This window comes from Oncorhynchus mykiss, chromosome 6, assembly GCF_013265735.2.
Source record: "Oncorhynchus mykiss isolate Arlee chromosome 6, USDA_OmykA_1.1, whole genome shotgun sequence".
In the NCBI taxonomy this organism is placed as follows: Eukaryota; Metazoa; Chordata; class Actinopteri; order Salmoniformes; family Salmonidae; genus Oncorhynchus; species Oncorhynchus mykiss.
Genome location: NC_048570.1, coordinates 91,723,851 through 91,741,292, shown reverse-complemented (window position 1 = coordinate 91,741,292; position 17,442 = coordinate 91,723,851). Strand labels below are relative to the sequence as shown.

General features: G+C 42.4%; 1 protein-coding gene across 7 annotated transcripts in view; it reads left to right on the top strand.

The window, feature by feature from the left end:
- LOC110518475 (fibronectin type III and SPRY domain-containing protein 2) overlaps positions 1-17,442 on the top strand; it is a 43,573-nt gene that overhangs the window by 22,640 nt on the left and 3,491 nt on the right. For all 7 annotated transcript variants that reach the window (XR_005052288.1, XM_036981532.1, XM_036981531.1 and 4 more), the window contains exons 12-13: positions 14,483-14,615; positions 15,478-15,654. Coding sequence is in view for 6 of the 7 variants with exons in the window: in XM_036981532.1 (XP_036837427.1) it covers positions 14,483-14,615; positions 15,478-15,654 (310 nt within the window). In the remaining variant the exon portion in view is untranslated. The remainder of the gene's footprint in view (positions 1-14,482; positions 14,616-15,477; positions 15,655-17,442) is intronic.

Sequence of the window (17,442 nt, the reverse complement as noted above, 5' to 3'; positions counted from 1 at the left end):
TATAGTTGTCAAGGCCAGACAGTGAGGTTGTTACTGTGTGTTTTATAGTTGTCAAGGCCAGACAGTGAGGTTGTTACTGTGTGTTTTATAGTTGTCAAGGCCAGACAGTGAGGTTGTTACTGTGTGTTTTATAGTTGTCAAGGCCAGACAGTGAGGTTGTTACTGTGTGTTTTATAGATGTCAAGGCCAGACAGTGAGGTTGTTACTGTGTGTTTTATAGTTCACAAGGCCAGACAGTGAGGTTGTTACTGTGTGTTTTATAGTTGTCAAGGCCAGACAGTGAGGTTGTTACTGTGTGTTTTATAGTTGTCAAGGCCAGACAGTGAGGTTGTTACTGTGTGTTTTATAGTTGTCAAGGCCAGACAGTGAGGTTGTTACTGTGTGTTTTATAGTTGTCAAGGCCAGACAGTGAGGTTGTTACTGTGTGTTTTATAGTTGTCAAGGCCAGACAGTGAGGTTGTTACTGTGTGTTTTATAGTTGTCAAGGCCAGACAGTGAGGTTGTTACTGTGTGTTTTATAGTTGTCAAGGCCAGACAGTGAGGTTGTTACTGTGTGTTTTATAGTTGTCAAGACCAGACAGTGAGGTTGTTACTGTGTGTTTTATAGTTGTCAAGGCCAGACAGTGAGGTTGTTACTGTGTGTTTTATAGTTGTCAAGGCCAGACAGTGAGGTTGTTACTGTGTGTTTTATAGTTGTCAAGGCCAGACAGTGAGGTTGTTACTGTGTGTTTTATAGTTGTCAAGGCCAGACAGTGAGGTTGTTACTGTGTGTTTTATAGTTGTCAAGGCCAGACAGTGAGGTTGTTACTGTGTGTTTTATAGATGTCAAGGCCAGACAGTGAGGTTGTTACTGTGTGTTTTATAGTTCACAAGGCCAGACAGTGAGGTTGTTACTGTGTGTTTTATAGTTGTCAAGGCCAGACAGTGAGGTTGTTACTGTGTGTTTTATAGTTGTCAAGGCCAGACAGTGAGGTTGTTACTGTGTGTTTTATAGTTGTCAAGGCCAGACAGTGAGGTTGTTACTGTGTGTTTTATAGTTGTCAAGACCAGACAGTGAGGTTGTTACTGTGTGTTTTATAGTTGTCAAGGCCAGACAGTGAGGTTGTTACTGTGTGTTTTATAGATGTCAAGGCCAGACAGTGAGGTTGTTACTGTGTGTTTTATAGTTGTCAAGGCCAGACAGTGAGGTTGTTACTGTGTGTTTTATAGTTGTCAAGGCCAGACAGTGAGGTTGTTACTGTGTGTTTTATAGTTGTCAAGGCCAGACAGTGAGGTTGTTACTGTGTGTTTTATAGTTGTCAAGGCCAGACAGTGAGGTTGTTACTGTGTGTTTTATAGTTGTCAAGGCCAGACAGTGAGGTTGTTACTGTGTGTTTTATAGTTGTCAAGGCCAGACAGTGAGGTTGTTACTGTGTGTTTTATAGTTGTCAAGACCAGACAGTGAGGTTGTTACTGTGTGTTTTATAGTTGTCAAGACCAGACAGTGAGGTTGTTACTGTGTGTTTTATAGTTGTCAAGGCCAGACAGTGAGGTTGTTACTGTGTGTTTTATAGTTGTCAAGGCCAGACAGTGAGGTTGTTACTGTGTGTTTTATAGTTGTCAAGGCCAGACAGTGAGGTTGTTACTGTGTGTTTTATAGTTGTCAAGGCCAGACAGTGAGGTTGTTACTGTGTGTTTTATAGTTGTCAAGGCCAGACAGTGAGGTTGTTACTGTGTGTTTTATAGTTGTCAAGGCCAGACAGTGAGGTTGTTACTGTGTGTTTTATAGTTGTCAAGGCCAGACAGTGAGGTTGTTACTGTGTGTTTTATAGTTGTCAAGGCCAGACAGTGAGGTTGTTACTGTGTGTTTTATAGTTGTCAAGGCCAGACAGTGAGGTTGTTACTGTGTGTTTTATAGTTGTCAAGGCCAGACAGTGAGGTTGTTACTGTGTGTTTTATAGATGTCAAGGCCAGACAGTGAGGTTGTTACTGTGTGTTTTATAGTTGTCAAGGCCAGACAGTGAGGTTGTTACTGTGTGTTTTATAGTTGTCAAGGCCAGACAGTGAGGTTGTTACTGTGTGTTTTATAGTTGTCAAGGCCAGACAGTGAGGTTGTTACTGTGTGTTTTATAGTTGTCAAGGCCAGACAGTGAGGTTGTTACTGTGTGTTTTATAGTTGTCAAGGCCAGACAGTGAGGTTGTTACTGTGTGTTTTATAGATGTCAAGGCCAGACAGTGAGGTTGTTACTGTGTGTTTTATAGTTCACAAGGCCAGACAGTGAGGTTGTTACTGTGTGTTTTATAGTTGTCAAGGCCAGACAGTGAGGTTGTTACTGTGTGTTTTATAGTTGTCAAGGCCAGACAGTGAGGTTGTTACTGTGTGTTTTATAGTTGTCAAGGCCAGACAGTGAGGTTGTTACTGTGTGTTTTATAGTTGTCAAGGCCAGACAGTGAGGTTGTTACTGTGTGTTTTATAGTTGTCAAGGCCAGACAGTGAGGTTGTTACTGTGTGTTTTATAGTTGTCAAGGCCAGACAGTGAGGTTGTTACTGTGTGTTTTATAGATGTCAAGGCCAGACAGTGAGGTTGTTACTGTGTGTTTTATAGTTCACAAGGCCAGACAGTGAGGTTGTTACTGTGTGTTTTATAGTTGTCAAGGCCAGACAGTGAGGTTGTTACTGTGTGTTTTATAGTTGTCAAGGCCAGACAGTGAGGTTGTTACTGTGTGTTTTATAGTTGTCAAGGCCAGACAGTGAGGTTGTTACTGTGTGTTTTATAGTTGTCAAGGCCAGACAGTGAGGTTGTTACTGTGTGTTTTATAGTTGTCAAGGCCAGACAGTGAGGTTGTTACTGTGTGTTTTATAGTTGTCAAGGCCAGACAGTGAGGTTGTTACTGTGTTTTATAGTTGTCAAGACCAGACAGTGAGGTTGTTACTGTGTGTTTTATAGTTGTCAAGGCCAGACAGTGAGGTTGTTACTGTGTGTTTTATAGATGTCAAGGCCAGACAGTGAGGTTGTTACTGTGTGTTTTATAGTTGTCAAGACCAGACAGTGAGGTTGTTACTGTGTGTTTTATAGTTGTCAAGGCCAGACAGTGAGGTTGTTACTGTGTGTTTTATAGTTGTCAAGACCAGACAGTGAGGTTGTTACTGTGTGTTTTATAGTTGTCAAGGCCAGACAGTGAGGTTGTTACTGTGTGTTTTATAGTTGTCAAGGCCAGACAGTGAGGTTGTTACTGTGTGTTTTATAGTTGTCAAGGCCAGACAGTGAGGTTGTTACTGTGTGTTTTATAGTTGTCAAGGCCAGACAGTGAGGTTGTTACTGTGTGTTTTATAGTTGTCAAGGCCAGACAGTGAGGTTGTTACTGTGTGTTTTATAGTTGTCAAGGCCAGACAGTGAGGTTGTTACTGTGTGTTTTATAGTTGTCAAGGCCAGACAGTGAGGTTGTTACTGTGTGTTTTATAGTTGTCAAGGCCAGACAGTGAGGTTGTTACTGTGTGTTTTATAGATGTCAAGGCCAGACAGTGAGGTTGTTACTGTGTGTTTTATAGTTGTCAAGGCCAGACAGTGAGGTTGTTACTGTGTGTTTTATAGTTGTCAAGGCCAGACAGTGAGGTTGTTACTGTGTGTTTTATAGTTGTCAAGGCCAGACAGTGAGGTTGTTACTGTGTGTTTTATAGTTGTCAAGGCCAGACAGTGAGGTTGTTACTGTGTGTTTTATAGTTGTCAAGGCCAGACAGTGAGGTTGTTACTGTGTGTTTTATAGATGTCAAGGCCAGACAGTGAGGTTGTTACTGTGTGTTTTATAGTTCACAAGGCCAGACAGTGAGGTTGTTACTGTGTGTTTTATAGTTGTCAAGGCCAGACAGTGAGGTTGTTACTGTGTGTTTTATAGTTGTCAAGGCCAGACAGTGAGGTTGTTACTGTGTGTTTTATAGTTGTCAAGGCCAGACAGTGAGGTTGTTACTGTGTGTTTTATAGTTGTCAAGGCCAGACAGTGAGGTTGTTACTGTGTGTTTTATAGTTGTCAAGGCCAGACAGTGAGGTTGTTACTGTGTGTTTTATAGTTGTCAAGGCCAGACAGTGAGGTTGTTACTGTGTGTTTTATAGATGTCAAGGCCAGACAGTGAGGTTGTTACTGTGTGTTTTATAGTTCACAAGGCCAGACAGTGAGGTTGTTACTGTGTGTTTTATAGTTGTCAAGGCCAGACAGTGAGGTTGTTACTGTGTGTTTTATAGTTGTCAAGGCCAGACAGTGAGGTTGTTACTGTGTGTTTTATAGTTGTCAAGGCCAGACAGTGAGGTTGTTACTGTGTGTTTTATAGTTGTCAAGGCCAGACAGTGAGGTTGTTACTGTGTGTTTTATAGTTGTCAAGGCCAGACAGTGAGGTTGTTACTGTGTGTTTTATAGTTGTCAAGGCCAGACAGTGAGGTTGTTACTGTGTTTTATAGTTGTCAAGACCAGACAGTGAGGTTGTTACTGTGTGTTTTATAGTTGTCAAGGCCAGACAGTGAGGTTGTTACTGTGTGTTTTATAGATGTCAAGGCCAGACAGTGAGGTTGTTACTGTGTGTTTTATAGTTGTCAAGACCAGACAGTGAGGTTGTTACTGTGTGTTTTATAGTTGTCAAGGCCAGACAGTGAGGTTGTTACTGTGTGTTTTATAGTTGTCAAGACCAGACAGTGAGGTTGTTACTGTGTGTTTTATAGTTGTCAAGGCCAGACAGTGAGGTTGTTACTGTGTGTTTTATAGTTGTCAAGGCCAGACAGTGAGGTTGTTACTGTGTGTTTTATAGTTGTCAAGGCCAGACAGTGAGGTTGTTACTGTGTGTTTTATAGTTGTCAAGGCCAGACAGTGAGGTTGTTACTGTGTGTTTTATAGTTGTCAAGGCCAGACAGTGAGGTTGTTACTGTGTGTTTTATAGTTGTCAAGACCAGACAGTGAGGTTGTTACTGTGTGTTTTATAGTTGTCAAGGCCAGACAGTGAGGTTGTTACTGTGTGTGTTATAGTTGTCAAGGCCAGACAGTGAGGTTGTTACTGTGTGTTTTATAGTTGTCAAGGCCAGACAGTGAGGTTGTTACTGTGTGTGTTATAGTTGTCAAGGCCAGACAGTGAGGTTGTTACTGTGTGTTTTATAGTTGTCAAGACCAGACAGTGAGGTTGTTACTGTGTGTTTTATAGATGTCAAGGCCAGACAGTGAGGTTGTTACTGTGTGTTTTATAGTTGTCAAGGCCAGACAGTGAGGTTGTTACTGTGTGTTTTATAGTTGTCAAGGCCAGACAGTGAGGTTGTTACTGTGTGTTTTATAGTTGTCAAGGCCAGACAGTGAGGTTGTTACTGTGTGTTTTATAGTTGTCAAGACCAGACAGTGAGGTTGTTACTGTGTGTTTTATAGTTGTCAAGGCCAGACAGTGAGGTTGTTACTGTGTGTTTTATAGTTGTCAAGACCAGACAGTGAGGTTGTTACTGTGTGTTTTATAGTTGTCAAGACCAGACAGTGAGGTTGTTACTGTGTGTTTTATAGTTGTCAAGGCCAGACAGTGAGGTTGTTACTGTGTGTTTTATAGTTGTCAAGGCCAGACAGTGAGGTTGTTACTGTGTGTTTTATAGTTGTCAAGGCCAGACAGTGAGGTTGTTACTGTGTGTTTTATAGTTGTCAAGGCCAGACAGTGAGGTTGTTACTGTGTGTTTTATAGTTGTCAAGGCCAGACAGTGAGGTTGTTACTGTGTGTTTTATAGTTGTCAAGGCCAGACAGTGAGGTTGTTACTGTGTGTTTTATAGTTGTCAAGGCCAGACAGTGAGGTTGTTACTGTGTGTTTTATAGTTGTCAAGGCCAGACAGTGAGGTTGTTACTGTGTGTTTTATAGTTGTCAAGGCCAGACAGTGAGGTTGTTACTGTGTGTTTTATAGTTGTCAAGACCAGACAGTGAGGTTGTTACTGTGTGTTTTATAGTTGTCAAGGCCAGACAGTGAGGTTGTTACTGTGTGTTTTATAGTTGTCAAGGCCAGACAGTGAGGTTGTTACCGTGTGTTTTATAGTTCACAAGGCCAGACAGTGAGGTTGTTACTGTGTGTTTTATAGTTGTCAAGACCAGACAGTGAGGTTGTTACTGTGTGTTTTATAGATGTCAAGGCCAGACAGTGAGGTTGTTACTGTGTGTTTTATAGTTGTCAAGGCCAGACAGAGAGGTTGTTACTGTGTTTTATAGTTGTCAAGGCCAGACAGTGAGGTTGTTACTGTGTGTTTTATAGTTGTCAAGGCCAGACAGTGAGGTTGTTACTGTGTGTTTTATAGTTGTCAAGACCAGACAGTGAGGTTGTTACTGTGTGTTTTATAGTTGTCAAGGCCAGACAGTGAGGTTGTTACTGTGTGTTTTATAGTTGTCAAGGCCAGACAGTGAGGTTGTTACTGTGTGTTTTATAGTTGTCAAGGCCAGACAGTGAGGTTGTTACTGTGTGTTTTATAGTTGTCAAGGCCAGACAGTGAGGTTGTTACTGTGTGTTTTATAGTTGTCAAGGCCAGACAGTGAGGTTGTTACTGTGTTTTATAGTTGTCAAGGCCAGACAGTGAGGTTGTTACTGTGTGTTTTATAGTTCACAAGGCCAGACAGTGAGGTTGTTACTGTGTGTTTTATAGTTGTCAAGGCCAGACAGTGAGGTTGTTACTGTGTGTTTTATAGTTGTCAAGGCCAGACAGTGAGGTTGTTACTGTGTGTTTTATAGTTGTCAAGACCAGACAGTGAGGTTGTTACTGTGTGTTTTATAGTTGTCAAGGCCAGACAGTGAGGTTGTTACTGTGTGTTTTATAGTTGTCAAGACCAGACAGTGAGGTTGTTACTGTGTGTTTTATAGTTGTCAAGACCAGACAGTGAGGTTGTTACTGTGTGTTTTATAGTTGTCAAGGCCAGACAGTGAGGTTGTTACTGTGTGTTTTATAGTTGTCAAGGCCAGACAGTGAGGTTGTTACTGTGTGTTTTATAGTTGTCAAGGCCAGACAGTGAGGTTGTTACTGTGTGTTTTATAGTTGTCAAGGCCAGACAGTGAGGTTGTTACTGTGTGTTTTATAGTTGTCAAGGCCAGACAGTGAGGTTGTTACTGTGTGTTTTATAGTTGTCAAGGCCAGACAGTGAGGTTGTTACTGTGTGTTTTATAGTTGTCAAGGCCAGACAGTGAGGTTGTTACTGTGTGTTTTATAGTTGTCAAGGCCAGACAGTGAGGTTGTTACTGTGTGTTTTATAGTTGTCAAGGCCAGACAGTGAGGTTGTTACTGTGTGTTTTATAGTTGTCAAGGCCAGACAGTGAGGTTGTTACTGTGTGTTTTATAGTTGTCAAGACCAGACAGTGAGGTTGTTACTGTGTGTTTTATAGTTGTCAAGGCCAGACAGTGAGGTTGTTACTGTGTGTTTTATAGTTGTCAAGGCCAGACAGTGAGGTTGTTACTGTGTGTTTTATAGTTCACAAGGCCAGACAGTGAGGTTGTTACTGTGTGTTTTATAGTTGTCAAGACCAGACAGTGAGGTTGTTACTGTGTGTTTTATAGATGTCAAGGCCAGACAGTGAGGTTGTTACTGTGTGTTTTATAGTTGTCAAGGCCAGACAGAGAGGTTGTTACTGTGTTTTATAGTTGTCAAGGCCAGACAGTGAGGTTGTTACTGTGTGTTTTATAGTTGTCAAGGCCAGACAGTGAGGTTGTTACTGTGTGTTTTATAGTTGTCAAGACCAGACAGTGAGGTTGTTACTGTGTGTTTTATAGTTGTCAAGGCCAGACAGTGAGGTTGTTACTGTGTGTTTTATAGTTGTCAAGGCCAGACAGTGAGGTTGTTACTGTGTGTTTTATAGTTGTCAAGGCCAGACAGTGAGGTTGTTACTGTGTGTTTTATAGTTGTCAAGGCCAGACAGTGAGGTTGTTACTGTGTGTTTTATAGTTGTCAAGGCCAGACAGTGAGGTTGTTACTGTGTTTTATAGTTGTCAAGGCCAGACAGTGAGGTTGTTACTGTGTGTTTTATAGTTCACAAGGCCAGACAGTGAGGTTGTTACTGTGTGTTTTATAGTTGTCAAGACCAGACAGTGAGGTTGTTACTGTGTGTTTTATAGATGTCAAGGCCAGACAGTGAGGTTGTTACTGTGTGTTTTATAGTTGTCAAGGCCAGACAGAGAGGTTGTTACTGTGTTTTATAGTTGTCAAGGCCAGACAGTGAGGTTGTTACTGTGTGTTTTATAGTTGTCAAGGCCAGACAGTGAGGTTGTTACTGTGTGTTTTATAGTTGTCAAGACCAGACAGTGAGGTTGTTACTGTGTGTTTTATAGTTGTCAAGACCAGACAGTGAGGTTGTTACTGTGTGTTTTATAGTTGTCAAGGCCAGACAGTGAGGTTGTTACTGTGTGTTTTATAGTTGTCAAGGCCAGACAGTGAGGTTGTTACTGTGTGTTTTATAGTTGTCAAGGCCAGACAGTGAGGTTGTTACTGTGTGTTTTATAGTTGTCAAGGCCAGACAGTGAGGTTGTTACTGTGTGTTTTATAGTTGTCAAGGCCAGACAGTGAGGTTGTTACTGTGTGTTTTATAGTTGTCAAGGCCAGACAGTGAGGTTGTTACTGTGTGTTTTATAGTTGTCAAGGCCAGACAGTGAGGTTGTTACTGTGTGTTTTATAGTTGTCAAGGCCAGACAGTGAGGTTGTTACTGTGTGTTTTATAGTTGTCAAGGCCAGACAGTGAGGTTGTTACTGTGTGTTTTATAGTTGTCAAGGCCAGACAGTGAGGTTGTTACTGTGTGTTTTATAGTTGTCAAGACCAGACAGTGAGGTTGTTACTGTGTGTTTTATAGTTGTCAAGGCCAGACAGTGAGGTTGTTACTGTGTGTTTTATAGTTGTCAAGGCCAGACAGTGAGGTTGTTACTGTGTGTTTTATAGTTCACAAGGCCAGACAGTGAGGTTGTTACTGTGTGTTTTATAGTTGTCAAGACCAGACAGTGAGGTTGTTACTGTGTGTTTTATAGATGTCAAGGCCAGACAGTGAGGTTGTTACTGTGTGTTTTATAGTTGTCAAGGCCAGACAGAGAGGTTGTTACTGTGTTTTATAGTTGTCAAGGCCAGACAGTGAGGTTGTTACTGTGTGTTTTATAGTTGTCAAGGCCAGACAGTGAGGTTGTTACTGTGTGTTTTATAGTTGTCAAGACCAGACAGTGAGGTTGTTACTGTGTGTTTTATAGTTGTCAAGGCCAGACAGTGAGGTTGTTACTGTGTGTTTTATAGTTGTCAAGGCCAGACAGTGAGGTTGTTACTGTGTGTTTTATAGTTGTCAAGACCAGACAGTGAGGTTGTTACTGTGTGTTTTATAGTTGTCAAGGCCAGACAGTGAGGTTGTTACTGTGTGTTTTATAGTTGTCAAGGCCAGACAGTGAGGTTGTTACTGTGTGTTTTATAGTTGTCAAGGCCAGACAGTGAGGTTGTTACTGTGTGTTTTATAGTTGTCAAGGCCAGACAGTGAGGTTGTTACTGTGTGTTTTATAGTTGTCAAGGCCAGACAGTGAGGTTGTTACTGTGTGTTTTATAGTTGTCAAGGCCAGACAGTGAGGTTGTTACTGTGTGTTTTATAGTTGTCAAGGCCAGACAGTGAGGTTGTTACTGTGTGTTTTATAGTTGTCAAGGCCAGACAGTGAGGTTGTTACTGTGTGTTTTATAGTTGTCAAGGCCAGACAGTGAGGTTGTTACTGTGTGTTTTATAGTTGTCAAGGCCAGACAGTGAGGTTGTTACTGTGTGTTTTATAGTTGTCCAAGACCAGACAGTGAGGTTGTTACTGTGTGTTTTATAGATGTCAAGGCCAGACAGTGAGGTTGTTACTGTGTGTTTTATAGTTGTCAAGGCCAGACAGTGAGGTTGTTACTGTGTTTTATAGTTGTCAAGGCCAGACAGTGAGGTTGTTACTGTGTGTTTTATAGTTGTCAAGGCCAGACAGTGAGGTTGTTACTGTGTGTTTTATAGTTGTCAAGGCCAGACAGTGAGGTTGTTACTGTGTGTTTTATAGTTGTCAAGGCCAGACAGTGAGGTTGTTACTGTGTGTTTTATAGTTGTCAAGGCCAGACAGTGAGGTTGTTACTGTGTGTTTTATAGTTGTCAAGGCCAGACAGTGAGGTTGTTACTGTGTGTTTTATAGATGTCAAGACCAGACAGTGAGGTTGTTACTGTGTGTTTTATAGTTGTCAAGGCCAGACAGTGAGGTTGTTACTGTGTGTTTTATAGTTGTCAAGGCCAGACAGTGAAGTTGTTACTGTGTGTTTTATAGTTGTCAAGGCCAGACAGTGAGGTTGTTGTTACTGTGTGTTTTATAGTTGTCAAGGCCAGACAGAGAGGTTGTTACTGTGTGTTTTATAGATGTCAAGGCCAGACAGTGAGGTTGTTACTGTGTGTTTTATAGTTGTCAAGGCCAGACAGTGAGGTTGTTACTGTGTGTTTTATAGATGTCAAGGCCAGACAGTGAGGTTGTTACTGTGTGTTTTATAGTTGTCAAGGCCAGACAGTGAGGTTGTTACTGTGTGTTTTATAGATGTCAAGACCAGACAGTGAGGTTGTTACTGTGTGTTTTATAGTTGTCAAGGCCAGACAGTGAGGTTGTTACTGTGTGTTTTATAGTTGTCAAGGCCAGACAGTGAGGTTGTTACTGTGTGTTTTATAGTTGTCAAGGCCAGACAGTGAGGTTGTTACTGTGTTTTATAGTTGTCAAGACCAGACAGTGAGGTTGTTACTGTGTGTTTTATAGTTGTCAAGGCCAGACAGTGAGGTTGTTACTGTGTGTTTTATAGTTGTCAAGGCCAGACAGTGAGGTTGTTACTGTGTGTTTTATAGTTGTCAAGGCCAGACAGTGAGGTTGTTACTGTGTTTTATAGTTGTCAAGACCAGACAGTGAGGTTGTTACTGTGTGTTTTATAGTTGTCAAGGCCAGACAGTGAGGTTGTTACTGTGTGTTTTATAGTTGTCAAGACCAGACAGTGAGGTTGTTACTGTGTGTTTTATAGTTGTCAAGGCCAGACAGTGAGGTTGTTACTGTGTGTTTTATAGTTGTCAAGACCAGACAGTGAGGTTGTTACTGTGTGTTTTATAGTTGTCAAGACCAGACAGTGAGGTTGTTACTGTGTGTTTTATAGTTGTCAAGGCCAGACAGTGAGGTTGTTACTGTGTGTTTTATAGTTGTCAAGGCCAGACAGTGAGGTTGTTACTGTGTGTTTTATAGTTGTCAAGGCCAGACAGTGAGGTTGTTACTGTGTGTTTTATAGTTGTCAAAGCCAGACAGTGAGGTTGTTACTGTGTGTTTTATAGTTGTCAAGACCAGACAGTGAGGTTGTTACTGTGTGTTTTATAGTTGTCAAGGCCAGACAGTGAGGTTGTTACTGTGTGTTTTATAGTTGTCAAGGCCAGACAGTGAGGTTGTTACTGTGTGTGTTTTATAGTTGTCAAGGCCAGACAGTGAGGTTGTTACTGTGTGTTTTATAGTTGTCAAGGCCAGACAGTGAGGTTGTTACTGTGTGTTTTATAGTTGTCAAGGCCAGACAGTGAGGTTGTTACTGTGTGTTTTATAGTTCACAAGGTCAGACAGTGAGGTTGTTACTGTGTGTTTTATAGTTGTCAAGGCCAGACAGTGAGGTTGTTACTGTGTGTTTTATAGTTGTCAAGGCCAGACAGTGAGGTTGTTACTGTGTGTTTTATAGTTGTCAAGGCCAGACAGAGAGGTTGTTACTGTGTGTTTTATAGTTGTCAAGGCCAGACAGTGAGGTTGTTACTGTGTGTTTTATAGTTGTCAAAGCCAGACAGTGAGGTTGTTACTGTGTGTTTTATAGTTGTCAAGCCCAGACAGTGAGGTTGTTACTGTGTGTTTTATAGTTGTCAAGGCCAGACAGTGAGGTTGTTACTGTGTGTTTTATAGTTGTCAAGGCCAGACAGTGAGGTTGTTACTGTGTGTTTTATAGTTGTCAAGGCCAGACAGTGAGGTTGTTACTGTGTGTTTTATAGTTGTCAAGACCAAACAGTGAGGTTGTTACTGTGTGTTTTATAGTTGTCAAGACCAGACAGTGAGGTTGTTACTGTGTGTTTTATAGTTGTCAAGACCAGACAGTGAGGTTGTTACTGTGTTTTATAGTTGTCAAGGCCAGACAGTGAGGTTGTTACTGTGTGTTTTATAGTTGTCAAGACCAAACAGTGAGGTTGTTACTGTGTGTTTTATAGTTGTCAAGGCCAGACAGTGAGGTTGTTACTGTGTGTTTTATAGTTGTCAAGCCCAGACAGTGAGGTTGTTACTGTGTGTTTTATAGTTGTCAAGACCAGACAGTGAGGTTGTTACTGTGTGTTTTATAGTTGTCAAGGCCAGACAGTGAGGTTGTTACTGTGTGTTTTATAGTTGTCAAGGCCAGACAGTGAGGTTGTTACTGTGTGTTTTATAGTTGTCAAGACCAGACAGTGAGGTTGTTACTGTGTGTTTTATAGTTGTCAAGGCCAGACAGTGAGGTTGTTACTGTGTGTTTTATAGTTGTCAAGGCCAGACAGTGAGGTTGTTACTGTGTGTTTTATAGTTGTCAAGACCAGACAGTGAGGTTGTTGTTACTGTGTGTTTTATAGTTGTCAAGGCCAGACAGTGAGGTTGTTACTGTGTGTTTTATAGTTGTCAAGGCCAGACAGTGAGGTTGTTACTGTGTGTTTTATAGTTGTCAAGACCAGACAGTGAGGTTGTTACTGTGTGTTTTATAGTTGTCAAGACCAGACAGTGAGGTTGTTACTGTGTGTTTTATAGTTGTCAAGGCCAGACAGTGAGGTTGTTACTGTGTGTTTTATAGTTGTCAAGACCAGACAGTGAGGTTGTTACTGTGTGTTTTATAGTTGTCAAGACCAGACAGTGAGGTTGTTGTTACTGTGTGTTTTATAGTTGTCAAGACCAGACAGTGAGGTTGTTGTTACTGTGTGTTTTATAGTTGTCAAGGCCAGACAGTGAGGTTGTTACTGTGTGTTTTATAGTTGTCAAGGCCAGACAGTGAGGTTGTTACTGTGTGTTTTATAGTTGTCAAGGCCAGACAGTGAGGTTGTTACTGTGTGTTTTATAGTTGTCAAGGCCAGACAGTGAGGTTGTTACTGTGTGTTTTATAGTTGTCAAGACCAGACAGTGAGGTTGTTACTGTGTGTTTTATAGTTGTCAAGGCCAGACAGTGAGGTTGTTACTGTGTGTTTTATAGTTGTCAAGGCCAGACAGTGAGGTTGTTACTGTGTGTTTTATAGTTGTCAAGGCCAGACAGTGAGGTTGTTACTGTGTGTTTTATAGTTGTCAAGGCCAGACAGTGAGGTTGTTACTGTGTGTTTTATAGTTGTCAAGACCAGACAGTGAGGTTGTTACTGTGTGTTTTATAGTTGTCAAGGCCAGACAGTGAGGTTGTTACTGTGTGTTTTATAGTTGTCAAGGCCAGACAGTGAGGTTGTTACTGTGTGTTTTATAGTTGTCAAGGCCAGACAGTGAGGTTGTTACTGTGTTTTATAGTTGTCAAGGCCAGACAGTGAGGTTGTTACTGTGTGTTTTATAGTTGTCAAGGCCAGACAGTGAGGTTGTTACTGTGTGTTTTATAGTTGTCAAGGCCAGACAGTGAGGTTGTTACTGTGTGTTTTATAGTTGTCAAGGCCAGACAGTGAGGTTGTTACTGTGTGTTTTATAGTTGTCAAGACCAGACAGTGAGGTTGTTACTGTGTGTTTTATAGTTGTCAAGGCCAGACAGTGAGGTTGTTACTGTGTGTTTTATAGTTGTCAAGGCCAGACAGTGAGGTTGTTACTGTGTGTTTTATAGTTGTCAAGGCCAGACAGTGAGGTTGTTACTGTGTGTTTTATAGTTGTCAAGGCCAGACAGTGAGGTTGTTACTGTGTGTTTTATAGTTGTCAAGGCCAGACAGTGAGGTTGTTACTGTGTGTTTTATAGTTGTCAAGGCCAGACAGTGAGGTTGTTACTGTGTGTTTTATAGTTGTCAAGGCCAGACAGTGAGGTTGTTACTGTGTGTTTTATAGTTGTCAAGGCCAGACAGTGAGGTTGTTACTGTGTGTGTTATAGTTGTCAAGGCCAGACAGTGAGGTTGTTACTGTGTGTTTTATAGTTGTCAAGACCAGACAGTGAGGTTGTTACTGTGTGTTTTATAGTTGTCAAGGCCAGACAGTGAGGTTGTTACTGTGTGTTTTATAGTTGTCAAGGCCAGACAGTGAGGTTGTTACTGTGTGTTTTATAGTTGTCAAGACCAGACAGTGAGGTTGTTACTGTGTGTTTTATAGTTGTCAAGGCCAGACAGTGAGGTTGTTACTGTGTGTTTTATAGTTGTCAAGACCAGACAGTGAGGTTGTTACTGTGTGTTTTATAGTTGTCAAGGCCAGACAGTGAGGTTGTTACTGTGTGTTTTATAGTTGTCAAGACCAGACAGTGAGGTTGTTACTGTGTGTTTTATAGTTGTCAAGGCCAGACAGTGAGGTTGTTACTGTGTGTGTAGGAACCGTCTTCCACCTGCTGCAGGACACAGCCCACCCCTGTCTGTCCATCTCTGAGGACGGCTTCTCCATGTTCTACGGAGACGAGGAGCTCCCGCTCTCCGCCATGACCTTCGACGACAACACCTTCGCCAGGTAGACAAACCAACCAGGTTTAACACCTGCTGAACACCTCAGCTAATAGAGATCTGTTAATGACATGGAGATTTACTGTAGCTTTCAAAATGAAACATCTGAAAATGGGAGTGTACTCATCCCGTGATAGTGTGGTGTGTACTGTGTGTGTGTAGATTTGTGTTGTGTGTAGTTGTGTGTAGGAGTGTGTACTGTGTAGGTGTGTGTAGATTTGTGCTGTGTGTAGTTGTTTGTAAGAGTGTGTACTGTGTGTGTGTAGATTTGTGCTGTGTGTAGTTGTTTGTAGGAGTGTGTACTGTGTGTGTGTGTAGATTTGTGCTGTGTGTAGTTGTGTGTAGGAGTGTGTACTGTGTGTGTGTAGATTTGTGTTGTGTGTAGTTGTGTGTAGGAGTGTGTACTGTGTGTGTGTGTAGATTTGTGCTGTGTGTAGTTGTGTGTAGGAGTGTGTACTGTGTGTGTGTAGATTTGTGCTGTGTGTAGTTGTGTGTAGGAGTGTGTACTGTGTGTGTGTAGATTTGTGTTGTGTGTAGGTGTGTACTGTGTTGTTGTGTGTAGATTTGTGCTGTGTGTAGTTGTGTGTAGGAGTGTGTACTGTGTAGGTGTGTGTAGATTTGTGTTGTGTGTAGCTGTGTCTCCTCCCTCTGATAGTGTATATTGTATGCGTGTGTGTTTGGTCCAGGTGTGTCTCCTCCCTCTGATAGTGTATATTGTATGCCTGTGTGTTTGGTCCAGGTGTGTAGCTGTGTAGGTGTGTGTAGGTGTCGCCTCCCTCTGATAGTGTATATTGTATGCCTGTGTGTTTGGTCCAGGTGTGTCTCCTCCCTCTGATAGTGTATATTGTATGCCTGTGTGATTGGTCCAGGTGTGTAGCTGTGTTAGGGGACCTGATCCCTGTGAGAGGCAGACATTACTGGGAGGTGGAACTGGACGAGGACACAGAGTACAGGATTGGAGTGGCCTATGAAGATACTCAGAGAAACTCCTACCTGGGAGGAGCCAACACGTCCTGGTGCATGAGACATGTCCTCACCCCATCCAGGTGAGAAACCTTAACCCATAACCTTCCTTGACCCCTAACCTATCACTAATTCTTACCTGGGAGGAGCCAACACGTCCTGGTGCATGAGACATGTCCTCACGCCATCCAGGTGAGAAACCTTAACCCATAACCTTACCTGACCCCTAACCTATCACTAATTCTTACCTGGGAGGAGCCAACACGTCCTGGTGCATGAGACATGTCCTCACCCCATCCAGGTGAGAAACCTTAACCCATAACCTTCCTTGACCCCTAACCTATCACTAATTCTTACCTGGGAGGAGCCAACATGTCCTGGTGCATGAGACATGTCCTCACCCCATCCAGGTGAGAAACCTTAACCCATAACCTTCCTTGACCCCTAACCTATCACTAATTCTTACCTGGGAGGAGCCAACATGTCCTGGTGCATGAGACATGTCCTCACCCCATCCAGGTGAGAAACCTTAACCCATAACCTTCCTTGACCCCTAACCTATCACTAACTCTTACCTGGGAGGAGCCAACACATCCTGGTGCATGGTCCCTAACCCCAGCTTAATGTCCACATCCCTGTTCAACCCTAAACTCAACCCATCCGAGTGAGAATCCCTAACCTAACCCTCTAACCTAGCTATCACTAACTGTCACCGGGAAGGAACCAACCCGTCCAGGTGAGAATCCCTAACGCTAACCTAACCCTCTAACCTAGCTATCACTAACTGTCACCGGGAAGGAACCAACCCGTCCAGGTGAGAATCCCTAACGCTAACCTAACCCTCTAACCTAGCTATCACTAACTGTTACCAGGAAGGAACCAACCTGTCCTCCCTCCAGGTAACGGACTGCTTTGATAGGTTACACAAGCGATTCTCAACCTGTTGTAATTTGTATTAATTTATTTCACCTTTATTTAACCAGGTAGGCTAGTTGAGAACACCTTTATTTAACCAGGTAGGCCAGTTGAGAACACCTTTATTTAACCAGGTAGGCTAGTTGAGAACACCTTTATTTAACCAGGTAGGCAAGTTGAGAACAAGTTCTCATTCACAACTGCGACCTGGCCAAGATAAAGCAAAGCAGTGCGACACAAACACCACAGAGTTAGTTACACATGGAATAAAACAAACATACAGTCATTAACACAGTAGAAAAAGTATATATACAGTGTGTGCAAATGAAGTAAGATTATGGAGGTTATGGGCTGTGTACAGGTGCAATGATCTGTGAGCTGCTCTGACAGCTGACGCTTAAAGTTAGAGAGGGAGATATAAGACTCCAGCTTCAGTGATTTTTGCAATTCGTTCCAGTCATTGGCAGCAAAGAACTGGAAGGAAAGGCGGTCAAAGGAGGTGTTGGCTTTGTGGATGACCAGTGAAATATACCTGCTGGAGCGCATGCTACTGGTGGGTGCTGCTATGGAGATCAGTGAGCTGAAATAAGGTGGGGCTTTACCTAGTAAAGACTTATAGATGACCTGGAGCCAGTGGGTTTGGCGACGAATATGAAGCGAGGGCCAGCCAATGAAAGCATACAGGTTGCAGTGGTGGGTAGTATATGGGGCGGCTTTGGTGACAAAACGGATGGCACTGTGAAAGACTGCATCCAATTTGCTGAGTAGAGTGTTGGAGGCTATTTTGTAAATGACATCGCCGAAGTCGAGGATCGGTAAGATAGTCAGTTTTACGATTGTTTGTTTTAGCTCCACACAATCCCATCTGAATGACCTAGTGGACATCCAGAGAAGAAGTTGATAGTTGAATCCGGTGAGGGCTGACTCCTGGCGGTGTTTTAAATTCAGCTGACTAT